Source organism: Pinus tabuliformis, chromosome 6 (assembly GCF_031772625.1).
Source record: "Pinus tabuliformis cultivar Carrire ecotype Pingquan chromosome 6, CPIR1, whole genome shotgun sequence".
In the NCBI taxonomy this organism is placed as follows: Eukaryota; Viridiplantae; Streptophyta; class Pinopsida; order Pinales; family Pinaceae; genus Pinus; species Pinus tabuliformis.
Genome location: NC_142292.1, coordinates 391,279,434 through 391,296,726, shown reverse-complemented (window position 1 = coordinate 391,296,726; position 17,293 = coordinate 391,279,434). Strand labels below are relative to the sequence as shown.

Sequence of the window (17,293 nt, the reverse complement as noted above, 5' to 3'; positions counted from 1 at the left end):
AATAATCTCAGTCGAACCATTCATCATAAGTAGTTTGCAATATCATACCTCATAACATACCAGTTACGAATGTTACCAGTTACCAGTATTCATTGAATTGAGGGCAAAAGTTTTTTTTAGCTTTGAGATTTTCAAATATATATTCAGCCGTCTCTGTGATTCCTTCTGTTGTGTTATAAGAGGGATTCTGTCACAAAATCATATCATATGATGGGTGATCCTGGTTTCCTCTCTGGGTTTATTGGTATCGGCATTAACATTGCCATCAACCAGATTCTTCACCACGTTGGCATTGCAGTCACCTGCAAGAAAGAGTTGGAGTCTCTAAGACATCTGGTTACCACAATCGAGCCGATGGTGAAGCAATTCCATCAGTGGCGTATGGAATTAAATAGGAGGAGAACAACTTCCACTGCTGGAAGTGACGTCAAAGCGTCAGCCATCAATACATGGGTTACAAACTTGCACGCACTTCTGCAACAAGCACTACCAATAGTGCAAAAGTGCTCAATTATACCGAGGTCCCATGTAATTTCTCGTTATAAAACTGGCAGAAGGATCGCTAGTTTAATTTCAGAGATCGACAAACATCTGAAATTGGTTCCTTTGGTCCATTTACAGCAGCACACGGAGATGGAGATGAGGAGAGAAAGCGATCAAGCTTTAAGCAGTACTTCTGCAACCGTCTCTGAAGGTCTTGCTCCTGCTGCAGGCGGCTTCTTAATCCAGGAACCCTTTATAGTCGGACAAGAGAAAGCATTTACAACACTGGAGGGGTGGTTGATCAATGCAGATGTCAAGTCTCTTTCCCGCATTGGTGTTGTTGGGAAGGGTGGATCCGGCAAAACTCTTCTTCTAAAGAGACTCTTCGGCTGCCCAAAGGTGAGGGATTTCTTTAACGATGGTTTGTTGCTTTGGCTGACTGTTTCACAGTCTCCCTCCTTTGCAAGCCTTAGGAACGATCTTTGTAGACAAATCACAATTCAAGAAAAAGTAGATTTGCCTCAAAATATGACGGAAGCGGATGTTAAAGTCTGGTTGAACCAGAGAATGCAGGGGAAAAGGTTTGCCCTCTTCTTAGATGATGTCTGGGGAGACGGTGGGACACTGCTGGAGGAACTAGGTGTGGCCCTGCTCATCCACCACTCCCACTCCAACGTTGTTGTGAGTTCAAGGAATCACAGAGCACTACTGGAGATGGGAGTTTCAGAGAAGTCTTTGATAGTAATGACAGATCTGGTAGAAGAAAAGAGCTGGGAATTGTTTGCTTATCACGCTTTTCCACATAATGATGGAAATGTCCCTGCAAACATTGACGACAAAACGGCCAGGCTTGTGTGCGCCAAATGTGGAGGGCTTCCCCTTGCGATCAAAGTAATAGGGAGGTCAATGGCAGGCATCACTGATGCGCGGGAATGGGAATTGGCAGTCCAGAGCCAACAACATGCAGATCTGTATGATCGCTTAAGGTGGAGTTACGACTCTCTCGGCGACGTCAATCTGCAATTGTGCTTTCTCTACTTAGCTGCTGGCTTCTCAGAGGACCGAATTGTTAAGATCGAGGGTCAGTTGCTTCCGCTGTGGCTGGGAGAAGGTCTGCTTGCAAGAAAGAAGCTGCAAGGCCACCAAGACCCAATCGAGATCGGAAGAATTTATCTGAAGGTTTTAGCAGATCGGTGTTTGGTGGAACCCATGATCAGAGCCGTCGATGGGCGCATACGGTTTGTGAGGGTGCATGACGTCATCCGTGGTTTGGGCATACACATTGCTGAGATGGAAGAAAACTTTGACTGCCGCACAGGAAAGGGTTTGAAGGTGCTGAATCAAGATGGGTGTTCAGGCCGCACTCGGATTTTGTTGAGCTGCAACCAATTGAGTTCGCTTCCTGAATCATGGAGAGATCCAAAAATCTGTGGACTGTTGATGGCGGACAACCCTTTATTAACAGAAATTCCAAGAAAGGTGATTGGGAGTATGATTTCTCTCAAGGTTCTTGATTTGAGTGGGACGTCAGTACAGTCATTGCCAGAGAGTATGGGGTGTTTAAAACAACTAGCATCCCTCAGCGTACGTGGCTTGCCCATCAAAAGGCTACCTGCATCTTTCACAGCTCTCGCAAACCTCCAAATGCTTGATCTTGCTAAGTCCAGCATCACAGAATTACCATCTGACATCGACAGGTTGAGATGCCTGTTGTTTCTGGACATGTCTCACTGTGATGATTTGCAATGTTTGCCTATTAGCTTCTCAGGACTTACCTCTTTGCAGCGATTGGACATGAGATACTGCAGTAACTTGTGGGCAACACGTGATAAAAAGAGGAGATGGAAAAAGGTGGCTTCCATTCAGGATATGAGTAGTCTAACACAACTACAAGTGTTACGTCTACAAAACAACAGAGAAACAATTAGTAAAGGGACATTGGAGAGCATGGTTCAAATGGAGACACTCGAGTTGCAGCTGACAGCGATGACAGAGTTACCTTCCGACATATTCAACATGTCAAAGTTGAGAAGGTTCAGATTAGAGTGCTCCCACGTGGTTAAGATGGAAAGTAAGTTTTCCGAATTTCACAATTTGATGCATCTTCAATTGTGGAATTGTCCTACGTTAGAAGACCTTCCAGATTTGCATAAGCTCAGGAGTTTGAAGAGATTAGATATTTTTGGTTGCATAAAGTTAAGCAAATTTCCTAAAGAGTTTGGTGAGATTGAAGCATTTCCTTTATTAGAACTATTTTCATTAGCTTATTTAAATGAATTAGAGGAGTTACCATTAATAGAAGATGGGGCAATGCCTATGCTCAAAGTATTTACTATGATGAAATGTGAAGCATTACACACATTGCCAGAAAGTTATTTGAATCTCAAAACACTCCAAAAAGTAAGGGTATTTGGTTGTTCAATGGTATTAGAGAATCTACAAAGAATCATGCTAGTAGACTCAAAAGTTCAAGTGATAACAATGTCTACAAGAGATACAAAAGAAATTATACAAAAGTATAATCAAGTAAGACTTTCCTTGGAAGGTTGGAGCTATGGTGAATCTTGGAGTAATGAGCTTTGGGTTTTCCTACAAGATCTTTATAGATCTCTATGATCAACATTTCCATGATCAAGATTTGTAATTTGTATTCATGAACAATTTTGTATATACAAAAAAAATGTGTTTGATAGTGTAAAGTAGCACCCTTAAAATGCTTTGTGCTAGAATGTACTATACATTTTATAGCTTCTAACATAACATGTGGTAAGCAATAATTGCAAATAATAAAATCATTTTAGTCAACAAGTTTTTTCCATTCAAAATAATATTACAACATAAAATATACGTTTATATGTAGTTTGATCTTTGTACACAATGTCTATGATAGAGACTGAAGAGATTATACAAAAGTATGATCAAGTCGAAGATTTCTTAGAAAGTTGGAGCTATGGTGAATATTGGAGTAATGAGCTTTGGCTTTTCCTACAAAATCTTTATAGATCTCTATGATCAATATTTCCATGATCAAGATTTGTAATTTGTATTCATGATCAATTTTGTATATACAAAAAAAAATGTGTTTGATAGTGTAAAGTAGCACCCTTAAAATGCTTAGTGCTAGAATGTATTATACATTTGATAGTTTGTAACATAACACAATGTGGTAAGCAATAATTGAAAATAATAAAATCATTTCAATCAACTTATTTTTTTTCAATTCAAAATAATATTACAACATAAAATCTACTTTTATATGTAGTTTGATCTTTGCACACAGTCATCGCACATTAATTGTTCACATAGTGCAATATAATTAAGACACCAATATCTAGAAAACAAACAATACGTACTGTAACACAAGTCAAGTTATGTCCTTGAAAGTGAATGTGCAATATTTTTGGCAACTTGAAAAACATCACTTGAGTGAAAGGGCATGCATTTGACATTTTCCATTAACCCACAATTCATTTTACAAAAGCATGACATTTACATTTTAATTCATGCTTTAAGGAGAAGAAAATGATGATACAAATGACAAGTATGAAACGAATCAATAAGGTCCTTGTAAGTGACATACTTATTATGATTGTAAAAATTATATAATCACATAATGCACTATTGTGCAAGTGAAAAATAATATTAAGAATCGCTCTCATCTTAAGGTACATTATACCTTATAGAGAAATATAAAAAACATTTCACCCTTTAATATACAATTTGTATATATTGCAACAGATAACCAAGTTATCAATTACTGAGACATAAATGAATGGAAACTAAAGTTCAAGCCTCACAAAGCTTAAAGTTAGCATCATATTTATATTTTTATATGTCGGTACCAATAATTAATATCTCAAAGCTTAATAACCTAATAGTTATATATTAACATTGCATACATATTTATGTATAAGAGCATTTAGTTTTCTTCCATGAATTTACAAATTGGCATAACAAAGATACAACTATATATCTCCATATGTCCCAAGGGGAACACACTTGCATTTTGCATGCACTATAAGCTCTAAAATGTTGATCATGCTTAGATGCTTCTTTGCATATAGCCTTATAATTTGAATCAACCAATCCAAACAACAAGAAAAGGTAATGTCAAATATAAGCATTGAATTTCTATGGGAAAAAGTTAAACCAACAATAACAAACAAAAGTTGTTGACTCCACCAAGAAACTTTAAGAAACAACAAAAAATGAGCTTTCAATTCACAAGAAGATGTTAACAACAAGAACATTATTAACAACAACTACAATAATCACAATAAGGAGAAGGGAAATACAATGCAATTAGTTCAAGATATATAATATTGTGTTTTCAAAGTCCATTCATGAATATAACTCCTTATATAAATGAGTTATTCCCATTGAATATTCAAAATTAAACATTAGTAGATATCTACTCACCCCAACCACTATTGAAGTTCCAATTTGAGAAACTTACAAAAACAATTGTTCAATCAATGAATCAACAATAAGGTAATATAGAAGGGAATATTAGGGCAACTACACATACTTCGTTCTCAAAATTGCTACAACAAGAAAGCATGTTCAATGTGACCTGGATGTTGTGACTGTAGAGCCTTTATTATTATAGAAATTAATAATTTTAAATTATAAGTGAATTAAAATATTATTCCAATTAGTAAGTCTTTAACCCAATTTATCTTGAATAGGTTGGACCCCAACAAATTATATTATTTAAATTAATTATTTATAGATAATATTACTATTAAGAATTTAATTTATGATTTCGAAATAAAATATTTAATTACTTCATGACAGCTAGTTTCTAATATTAAACAATTTAATGAGTCAAACCCTAACAAACTATATTATAAAATTAATATTAATAATAAATTTATAATATCGAAATAAAATATTTATTTATTACATAACATCGAGTTTCTAACTAAATTATTAAACAAATTACCTTACGGATAATTTTCAACGGCTAACTCTGGGCATTGATGCATCCTTACTATTTATTCCCTCAAATCTATTGATTTCTTACCTTGTCTTGAGGATGAGCCACATTAGTTGGTTCCAAACGTCAACCAAATCCTAACGATGTGATTAATCTGAAAGACTAATATCAACATTATGGATCGCAAAAGTATTAGATCTAACATAACACAAGGTGGTAATCAATAATTGAAAATAATAAAATCATTTCCATCAATGTTCTTTTTTTCAATTCAAAATAATATTACAACATAAAATCTACTTTTATATGTAGTTTGATCCGTGTACACAATCATCTCACATTAATTGTTCACATAGTGCAAATAAATTAAGACACCAATATCTAGAAAACAAACAATACATACCTAGAACACATGTCAAAGTCCTTGAAAGTGAATGTGCAATATTTTTGGCAACTTGAAAAAAACCACTTGAGTGAAAGGGCATGCATTTGGCATTTTCCATTAATCCACAATTCATTTTACAAAAGCATGACATTTACATTTTATATTAACCTATGATTCATGCTTTAAGAAGAAGAAAATGATGATACAAATGACAAATATAAAAAGGAATCAATAAAGTCCTGGTAAGTGACATACTTATTGTGACCATAAAAATTATATAATCACATAATGCACTATTGTGCAAGTGAAAAATAATATTAAGAATTGCTCTCATCTTAAAGTACATTACATCTTATAGAGAAATATAAAAGACATTTCACCCTTTAATATACAATTTGTATATATTGCAACACATAACCAAAATTTAGCAATATCAATTACTAAGACATAAATGAATGGAAACTAAAGTTCAAGCCTCACAAAGCTTAAAGTTAGCTTCATATTTATATTTTTATATGTTGATACCAATAATTAATATCTGAAATCTCAATAACCTAATAGTTATATATTAACAATATATATCTATATATATATATATATATATATATATATATATATATATATATATATATATTTATGTATAAGAGCATTTAGTTTTCTTCCATGCATTTACAAATTGGCATAACAAAGATACAACTATATATTTCCATATGTCCCAAGGGGAACACACTTGCATTTTGCATAGTGTGTACAATAAGCTCTAAAATGTTGATCATGCATAGATTCTTCTTTGCCTGTAGCCTTATAATTTGCATCAAGCAATCCAAACAACAAGAAAAGGTTAAACCAACAATAACAAACAAAAGTTGTCGACTTCACTAGGGAACTTTAAGAAACAACAAAAAATGAGGTTTCAATTCACAAGAAGATGTTAACAACAAGAACATTATTAACAACAAATACAATAGTCACAATATGGAGAATGGAACACCATACAATTAGTTCAAGATATATAATATTGTGTTTACAAAGTCCATTCATGAGTATAACTCATATAAATGAATTATTCCCATCGATAATTAAAAATTAAAAATTAAAAATTAGTAGATGTATACTCACCCCCGCCACTATTAAAGTTCGAATCTGAAAAACTTCCACAAACAATTGTTCAATCAATGAATCAACAATAAGGTAATATAGAAGGGAATATTGGGGCAACTACACAAACTCTGTTCTCAAGATTTCTACAACAAGAATGCATGTTCAATGTGAAAATCATGAATCCACACAAATTCTAGAAATGTCCAAACATTCCTATTTGAATCATTATGACCCTTATCGAGCCTCCATACACTCACCTTACCCACCTCCATATTAAGTTCTACATAGATTTTACTCTAAGTGATAAAATGCATATGTTAGGAACACATGCTTGTTTTTAAAAGTGTGCACATGTTATTAGAAAATGTGCATTCTTTTTTCAAAGAACATTTAAAAAACAAAAGTGATGACCTTTTTTTATTCATTTCTCCCTCACACCATGTCTTTTCTCCATCTTTTCTCCAACCTATTCATACATTTTCATGCTAACTCAAACCATAATTCACAAGGACAAGCATAAGAAATTTTAGTATCATTGGCACTCAATCTTTCCAATAGAGAAAGTTCCCATTATGACGCAGGTTTTATTGTAAATTTTCCTTTTTATATATGTTAAATTAGACACATTTAAATAGTTTATAAAATTTGTTTATTATTATGTACATGCATTTTTTATTCTATTAAAATGGAGGAAAATCTTGATCTAAACCCAAAACATATTCCCAACATCTCCATGACACCCACACATGGAAATTAATCAATTTCTAAACTGAACAAGAAACCTAATTTGTGAGCTTAGAATACTAGAGAGCCATCTCATTTTTCCTAGGCTACTTCGCTCAACCATTGTTGCTTCTATTGTCCATATCTATGACTAATTATCCAATATCTATGAATATATGAATAGGAAGAGAGAATAACATTCAATTGACATCATTAGAGAGGAGGTGAAAGATCTACATATTATCGAGAGATGATTGTTCACCTATTTGATGACCATAAACCAACCACCCCTAGATCCAAGAAATAAGCATCTTTGTATGCATTAGTTCACATATTTTCCCTTCAAAGGTAATTGAATGGATGGGTGACTTATGGTATTTGATTAGCCTCCTTAATAACAGGGAGTTTCCATTGTCTTTTCTATGTAATTATGGGTCACCATATCAATTATTGTGACATTTGTGAACTCCGAGGAGTTGGTTTTGGCTATGCTTAGAATTGAGAAAGAACTAAAATAACCCATTCATAGGGCCAAACGTTACTAATCATATTTCTACCCCCATGATGCAGGAGCATCTTTGGCCTATAAAAATCAACATCAATCGATTTCAATTAGTAGTTAGAGGATGAAATAAGAGTTTTGCTACAATGTTGGAATTCCACCTTGATGTCACAATACTACCACTACACAATTATTATTATTTTGTTGCAACTCCACCATTATTGATATGGTGTTGTGAATCTACCTTATTGTTGTAGTGTTGCAACTCCACCATTTTTGTTACAATGATGCGGATCCACCATCAATGTCATAGTGCTGCAACTCTACTTTTGTATTATAATTTTGCAACTCCACTTTGGTATTACAATGTCGTGACTCTACCTTATTATTATAGTACTACAACATTATGGATCATGCTTTAATACAACTCCACATGTCTTACAGGGCTTTGTTGTAAATCATAATTTAGGCCACCTATGCGAAGAAATAATAATTGGTTTGAGAAACATAAGAGGAAGTTGAACCACTATGATTTTTCAATTTCCAAATTGTTATTTAAGAGCAAGGTATAAACAGAGGATTGGGGAGGACAAGAAGAACAGAACAAATAATGAAGTTGAGAGGGAATGAAGGAACATAGTAAGATAAATAGTTGAGTGTGTTTGTTTGTAAAATAGATGATGATTATAAAAATTCACAACATAGAGTAGGAACATACACAAATTGCAAAAATAAAATTGGTGTTATATGAATAGGAAATAAATTTGTTTGTGATCTCTTATCTTGTTTCTTGTAACTCTCAATTCGTTCCTACATTATTAGTTTTAAATATCTATTAACACCAGCAAACAAGTAGTTGTGTGCCCTATTTACTAAGACCTTATAGCTGGTTGTGTAGAAGATTTTATGGTCACCTATGTCAAGTGGTATCAAGTCCATGACATTAGTTTCTTGATAGTGTTTCTATACTATATGGTTTTGGAATGACCTAAGAGGGGTTATGTAGTGCAATTTCTAGAAGGTAAGTTGTGAGAAGCTAAGCCCACATAAAGCTTGCAGGTATTGGTTAGGTTGACGACCACTAGACAACTTGCAAGAACTCCACCATGTAGAGAATGAGTAGCACAAGGAGGTGCAAGGAATCAAGAATTGGAGGAATTGAGGAGTATAATAGGATATATAAAAAATAGGAGGCTTGGGGATGTTGAATCAGACTTAAAGTTGAAGTATGAGCTTGAAGAATAGAGAAATATTAAGGAAGTGGACCTGATAGTATAATTGATATCCTTTCTAAATGAAAAAGGTAGTGCAAAGGTGGAAGTTTCATGCTATGATAGTATTTTAAAGGTAGAAAATCTCATTGATTGGATAAGGGAGCTCAGAAGGTAACTTAAGTGCCAAAATGTTCAAGACCCCAATCATATTAAATTTTCCATGATAAAATTAAAGGGGAACGCTACACTTTGGTGACATAGGCTAGAAAAGGATAAGTTAGGCAGTAGGTAAGAGAAGAATATAACCTTGAGGAAGATGGTGAGAAAAATCAAGGAGAAGCTCTAACCTCTTGATTACCAACAAAATTTGTGTAAATAAGTGGGGACTTAAGGAAGAAAAATTGACTATCTAGGAGTACATTGAGGGATTTTTTAAAATTGTCTCTAGATTAGGGATTAAAGAACTATAATATAAAAGAGTGGTGAGATAGGTGAATGGTTTAAAATATTAGATTTAATATAATATCACCACACATTTCTTTCAATGTAAATGAAGCCATCAAGTTTCCTTAAAGGTGGAAGAAAATGTTGGCATAAAAGAACAACATAATTATGTTGGAATTTCTAATACCAATTGTTGGTAACTTGACAATACTAAAAGGGGGGGGGGGTGTTTTGAATAAGTATCATGCAGTGGATCACCATATTATAATTTTTTTTCCCTTTCTTACAATTTTAACTAAAACATTAATTAATCAACAACATATATAAACATCACATGCACATATCATGAGCAACATATAAACATGAAAGCGACATATCAACACATGAACACAAGATATAAGGTGAAAACATTTTGGGAGACATACCACCATACACTTTTATCTTCTTGTTCTTTTTATTAGTATAATATTTCTTTTACATCATATCACTAGCCACCACCATTGTGCAAGCCTTGATTAGTGATTCATGCGAGGAACAACTCACTCTAAGAAACTACCTGATGAAAGCCACCACTTCCTCGACCTTGCAACCAACTATAGGAAGCCATTACTTCCTAAACTATGTAGACCACTAACTACTAGTTGTTGGGTTGTGTTATATTCTTTCCACGACTAACCTACGTAGTTAAACGGGGGGTTAGAGGGGGGCGGGTAGCCCCCCTCTACGGGGTCCGGGGCAGCGCCCCGGGAAAATTTTTTTTGGACCCTATATTAGGTTGGGCGAACCTACCTATGGTTTTGTGCATGATTTTCGCACATGGTATTGGACGCGATGGTTTTTCGGTCCATGGTATTGGATGCTTCGGCATGTATAAATATGTATTGTAACATTGAAAGGAATATAATGAAAAATCAAGCTGGTAGTCCCGGTTTTGGGATCCAGGGAAAAAATCTCTGTGCATATGTGTTTTATGGGTTATGCTCTCGCATTGTTTATTTTCTTTGTTTAAGAATTCGTATGCAAGTAATTTCTGTACAGGGTTAAAACCTACATTTGGTATCAGAGCTGTTTTGGCTTCAAGGGGATGCCTTTGTTGCTGAGGGGTTTCGCTCGGGCCTGTGGTAGACCCTGTTCAGTGGGAGATCTGCGAGATCGATTCTGGTGGTGAAAGAAGATGGCAAGCAGTGGAAAGATCGAGATTGGGAAGTTCAATGGTCAGAGTTTTGAGTTGTGGAAACTCAAGATGGAGGATCTGTTGGTCGATAAAGATCAGTGGATCGTGGTAGATCTGGGTACTAAGCCATCGGGAGTGACCGATGAAGAATGGAAGAAATTGGATCGGAAGGCAAAGAGCACAATACGATTGTGTGTCTCAGATTCAGTATTGTTGAATGTATCAGGGGAAGCTACGGCAAAGGCTTTGTGGGTCAAGTTAGGGACTTTGTACCAATCTAAGTCTCTGGTGAATAAACTGTTCCTGCGAAAAAAGCTGTATAACCTGAGGATGAAAGATGGAGACTCGGTGACAGAGCATCTGAATGCGTTTAATATTGTGGTAAGTCAATTATTATCTGTTGATATTAAAATTTCAGATGAAGATAAGTGCATCAGTCTATTGTGTTCTCTACCAGATTCGTGGGATAGTCTGGTTATTGCAATAGGTAGCAATGCAACTGCTTTGCAGTTTGATGAAATAGTCTCAGCCTTGCTGATGGAGGAGATGAGACAGAAGAATATGGACAACCAGAATGTGATGCCTTGTCTGTACGAGGATGGTCCCAGAACAGAAACAAAAATAAGTCATCGAGTGGGAGATCTAAATCTAGAGGGAGATCTAAATCTCCAGGAAAACCTACAAAGGTGGTGTGCTGGAAATGCGGAAAGGAAGGGCACTTCAGAAGGGATTGCAAATCTAAAGCTCCTGATAAAGGAAAGGGATCTGATGATGCTCCTTCTGCAGAGGCAAAAACCACCTCAGATGAAGGTGGGGATGTGTACTTGGCTTCTTCAAGTACACATGTAGATCATGAGGCATGGTTGATTGACTCAGGTGCATCCTTTCACTTCACTCCCCATAGAGAGTGGTTCTGCGAGTATGAGAAATATGATGGTGGTGATGTCTTCTTAGGAGATGATAGGAAGGCTAGAATCATTGGTCGGGGAAAAGTAAAGTTGAAGCTGCAAGGTGGAAGGGTTAGAACACTTCCGGGTGTTCTACATATTCCTGCATTGGCCAGAAATCTGATTTCTGTAAGCAGGTTGGATGATGCAGGTGTAAAGACAGTGTTCGAGAAAGATACCTGCAAGATGGTTCGAGGAGCACTGATATTGATGTGGGGAGTTTGGATTGGAACTCTGTACAAGCTGCAAGGTAGCACTGTTGTTGATGGGTGCAATAGTTCTATGGTTCCTGAAAATGGAGTAGAAAATCTAGTGGTCTCTGGAGAGAAGACCATGTTGTGGCATCAAAGGCTTGGACATATTGGAGAGAAGGGCCTTCGAATACTTCATGGTAAAGGTATGGTAGAAGGTATGGATGATAGCTCTCTGGGTTTTGATTTCTGTGAAAATTGTGTGTATGGGAAGCAGAATCGAGTGAGTTTCCCCTCTGGTGGTAAGAGGACGAAACAAATATTAGAGCTTGTGCACAGTGATGTGTTTGGACCTGTGAAGGTTCCATCACTGGGTAAGTCTGTGTACTATGTATCATTCATAGATGACTTCTCAAGGAATACATGGATATATTTCCTTAAGAAGAAATCTGAAGTCTTTGACAGGTTTAAAGAATTTAAGGCTCTGGTGGAAAATCAGACAGAGAAGAAGATAAAGGTGCTGAGGACAGATAATGGTGGAGAATTTTGCAGCAAGGAATTTGAAGAATTTTGTAAGAAGTGTGGTATAGCACGGCAGAAGACTACTCCATATACACCTCAACAAAATGGAGTCGCAGAAAGAATGAACAAGACGTTGATGGAAAGGGCAAGAAGCATACTCAGTGGTGCCGGGTTAGGACAGGAATTCTGGGCAGAGGCGGTGGATACTGCACGTTACCTGATCAACAGATCACCCTCATCAACGTTGGAGGATAAGACTCCACAAGAAGTATGGACTGGTAAAAAACCCTCTCTTTCACATCTGAGGGTATTTGGATGTGATGCATATGTACATGTTCCAAAGGAGAAACGAACCAAGTTGGATAGTAAATCTGAAAAGTGCATATTTATTGGGTATAAGGATGGTTTAAAGGGTTATAAGCTTTGGAACCCAGTCACACGGAAGGTTGTGTACAGCCGAGATGTGGTGTTCAGAGAGGTAAAAGATGTTATTCAACATGAAGTCCAACCAAAGGAACCTGAGAAGATAGAGTTTGAGCCAAAGGAGGAAGAATCGGACTCTGCAGCAGAGGAGGAATCAGAAGATGAAGAGCCACAAACTTCGGCTGTGAGAAGATCAGGTCGAGAAAGAAGGCAGCCAGAAAGGTATAGTCCATCTGGTTTCAGTTCAAATTTTGCTTTGTCTGTTACTGATGATGATCCCAGAACTGTGAAGGAAGCAGTGGATTCAGAGGATGGAAAACTCTGGAAAGAGGCCATGGTTGATGAAATGGCATCTTTGCACAAAAATGAGGCTTGGGATCTGGTAGAGTTGCCGGCTGGAAGGAAACCCATTGGCAGCAAATGGGTGTTCAAGAAGAAGACTAATGCAGAAGGAAAGGTGGAGAAATACAACGCTCGGTTGGTAGCAAAAGGTTATTCCCAGGTGCCGGGAATTGATTTTGGTGATATTTTTTCTCCTGTTGCCAAGGTAGCTTCTATTATATTACTTTTATCTGTTGCTGCTGCTTTTGATTTTGAGGTAGAACAGATGGATGTGAAGACAACATTTCTTCACGGGGATTTGGAAGAGGAAATCTACATGAGGCAACCTGAAGGCTTTGCGGTGAAGGGTAAGAAAGAACTGGTATGCAAGTTAAAGAAGTCTCTGTATGGGTTAAAACAGTCACCAAGGATGTGGTATCAGAAATTTGATACATTTATACGGGGACTTGGCTTCACCAAAAGAAAAGCAGATCATTGTGTGTATTTTAAATTAATTGGTGACCGTGTTATTTATCTGGTCTTGTATGTGGATGATATGTTGCTGGTTGGAAATGACAAAGAAATTATCCAGGATTTGAAGACCCAATTATCCTCCAAATTTGACATGAAAGATCTTGGTGCTGCAAACTATATTTTGGGCATGGAAATTAAAAGAGATCGGGCAAAAAGGAAGCTCTGGTTAAACCAGAGGAAGTATGTCGAGACAATACTGCAGAGGTTTAACATGCAGGATAGTAAACCGGTGAAGGTTCCTATTCCTGTAGGTGTGAGTTATCTGCTGAACAGTGTCCCAAGACACAAGAAGAGGAAGAGGACATGTCCCGTGTTCCATATGCAAGTGCAGTCGGTAGCCTGATGTATGCAATGGTCTGTACTAGACCAGACATTACACATGCAGTGGGAGTATTAAGCAGGTTTATGTCAAAACCTGGGAAGGAGCACTGGACAGCAGTGAAGCGAGTTTTCAGGTATTTGCGTGGCACTAGTGATTATGGTTTGTGCTACCAAGGAAGACCAAGATTGGATAGAGTGTTGGATATTCATGGTTTTGTTGATGCAGACTGGGCTGGAGATCTGGATCAGAGAAGATCTACAAGTGGGTATGTGTTTAACCTATTTGGAGGTGCAGTCAGTTGGATGAGTAAGAAACAATCTGTAGCCTTAAAATATAAGTCCACCAAGTTGACAACAGATGAAAGATGATATGTCCCCGTTCCAACACCTTACCTCGTTCAATCCATACCTGAGAGAAGGAGTTCACCCGTCGATCCACTGAATGAGGTTTATTATGTTTCCCATCGTTACCTACCAGAAGAGATATCGATTGAGTTCAAGTTGACACCAGAAGAATGAGATCAAGCCATGTTGTTTCCATATGAGCATATTGATTTAGCCATGTTTACAACAGACGATTTTGTCTTTAGTTCGCCAAACCAAGTCGGCACGGGGTTAACGGAAACGGGTAAAGCGGATTGAACAGAAAGCGTGGATGCGGGGCTTGATGCGGGGCGTGATGTGGGGAGTTGTCTATATGAACTACCAGGTGGCACTATCAACTACAGAGGCAGAATACATGGCAGCCACTCATGCAAGCAAGGAAGTAGTTTGGTTGCAGAGATTGTGTTCAAGTATGGGGTTAGTACAGGGAGCTATAAGAATAGACTATGACAGCCAAAGTGCAATTTTCCTGGCAAAAAACCTTGCTTATCATTCAAAGACAAAGCACATTGATGTTCAGTATCACTTTGTGAGGGATATGATAGAAGACAAAAAGGTGTTGCTGGTAAAGGTGGACACTTTGAAGAATACTGCAGATGCATTGACAAAATCTGTGAGCTCTGAGAAGTTCTCTTGGTGTAGAGAAACAATGGGTGTTTCAGGGCTGGAAAAATGACTAAGCTCTCTTGTGGCCCCCTGTGGAAAGAAAACAACAAGTGGGAGATTGTTGGGTTGTGTTATATTCTTTCCACGACTAACGTACGTAGTTAAACAGGGGGTTAGAGGGGGGCGAGTAGCCCCCCTCTACGGGGTTCGGGGCAGCGCCCCGGGAAATTTTTTTTTGGACGCTATATTAGGTTGGGCGAACCTACCTATGGTTTTGTGCATGATTTTCGCACATGGTATTGGACACGATGGTTTTTTGGTCCATGGTATTGGATGCTTCGGCATGTATAAATATGTATTGTAACATTGAAAGGAATATAATGAAAAATCAAGATGGTAGTCCCGGTTTTGGGATCCAGGGAAAAAATCTCTGTGCATATGTGTTTTATGGGTTATGCTCTCGCATTGTTTATTTTCTTTGTTTAAGAATTCGTATGCAGGTATTTTCTGTACAGGGTTAAAACCTACACTAGTAACCACCACTCCCAATAGTTTCCAAAGCCACCACATGGTGCAATCCACCACTCCTAAAATTTTCAAGTCACAACCCCAAGGAAGCCACCACTCACCCACTGAAGGCCCCATCCTTCAAGATATTTATTGGAATCTTGAAAATACTTTGTGGGGGGGGGATGGGGTGAATTAGTATTGTACCAAAGGGATTACTTATACTAATTTTTTCTCTTCTTTACAATTTTATTGAATCATGCATTAGACTTTAACAACATGTTATTGGTGCTACAACAACCTTCAAATTTTGTCCTACATTCAAATTTTGGACCCTCCCTTTGATCGCGTGAACTATCACTTTGAGTTATTAGAGTGATATAATACTTGTTCTTAAATTTTTCAAGTTCCTTTTAAAAGAAATCCAAAGTGTTGACTTTTGTCACTGAGGTGTCGTTCTTTGTAAATGAGTAGTTCTGACACATTATTAGAAGGAAAATATGGTCCATTCTCTTGCATTAATATAACCTATCTATCACGAGGACATGCATTGGACTCATTCTTAAGGTGTTCTGCACTTTCCCTCACAGTCAATACTCGTGTCAGAAATGTAAATCCTAAGTGTTGTTTTGTTGTCATTTCAATGAATACATGTTGATTTTGGGTACTAAGTGTCTTCTCATCATGTGGTTTATTGTTTATGAGTGTGTGATCATGTTCATGCCTTGTTATATACTTTCACTTTCATCTTATTGCCTCATTGATCCCACACTTAGTCATTCAGAGCTCTCACTATCCTCGCAACTTGTTCAATCACAGACTCACCTTTTTTCCCCCTGGAACTATAAGTGGGTAGTCCTACGCCATATTGAAGAAATTTTATGACTCTTGGAACTCCCTACTACATAGCCCTAGAGGAAAATCTCCCTTAGCCGTGCATTGCACAATCCTAGTGTTAATTCACTTAGTTCTATTGATTGCACTTTCCCAATGTGTATCTTGATCAACCTTACCTTTCCCTACGCATTATGCAATCATAGTGGATATTGGAGCTTTATCTAGACCCTTCTAGTGATTAACTATGTAGTCCCTCAACCTTCTCCCTTGGCCACTATGCGCTGCACATTCACAATGCCCAGTCATGCCTCCTTTCCTATTGTTATTTCCTACTGTGCAATCCCTTAGCTAGCCTTCCCTTCACTGCACACTACAAAATTCCAGTGGATAGTCAGGCCATCACTCAGTCCCTGAAATGCTCAAATATGTAGTCCTTAGGTCCTCTCCATCAAGAACTATGCATTGCACATTCCTAATGAGTTGGAAATAATTCCTTGCCTCCTACACTTGTAGAATGTACAATCGCTGACCTGTCTATCTTTTCCAATTGTGAAATACTCAATAAAAGTGCCTAGTACCTCTCTCCTTGCCTCTTGATCTTGCACATTGTGCTCAAAAAGGATTCTCTCCTGAAACCTTGCGCACTGTCCCATCACAGTTAGCATTTTTCATGAGAAACAAAGTAGACTAGGTGATTCTGGTACTGATATTGTCTTGTCATGTGTGAATTTCATT

At 37.1% G+C, this 17,293-nt stretch overlaps 1 protein-coding gene across 1 annotated transcript; it reads left to right on the top strand.

Annotated features, from left to right (window-relative positions):
* Positions 1-210: 210 nt before the first annotated feature.
* Positions 211-3,099, top strand: LOC149258969 (putative disease resistance protein At1g61190). The gene has a single exon (XM_089443960.1). The coding sequence runs from the start codon at positions 211-213 to the stop codon at positions 3,097-3,099; it is 2,889 nt and encodes a 962-aa protein (XP_089300086.1).
* Positions 3,100-17,293: the final 14,194 nt, after the last annotated feature.

Excerpts from the sequence above, each read along its gene's own strand:
- LOC149258969 (XM_089443960.1), top strand. The coding sequence starts at position 211 with ATGGGTGATCCTGGTTTCCTCTCTGGGTTTATTGGTATCGGCATTAAC.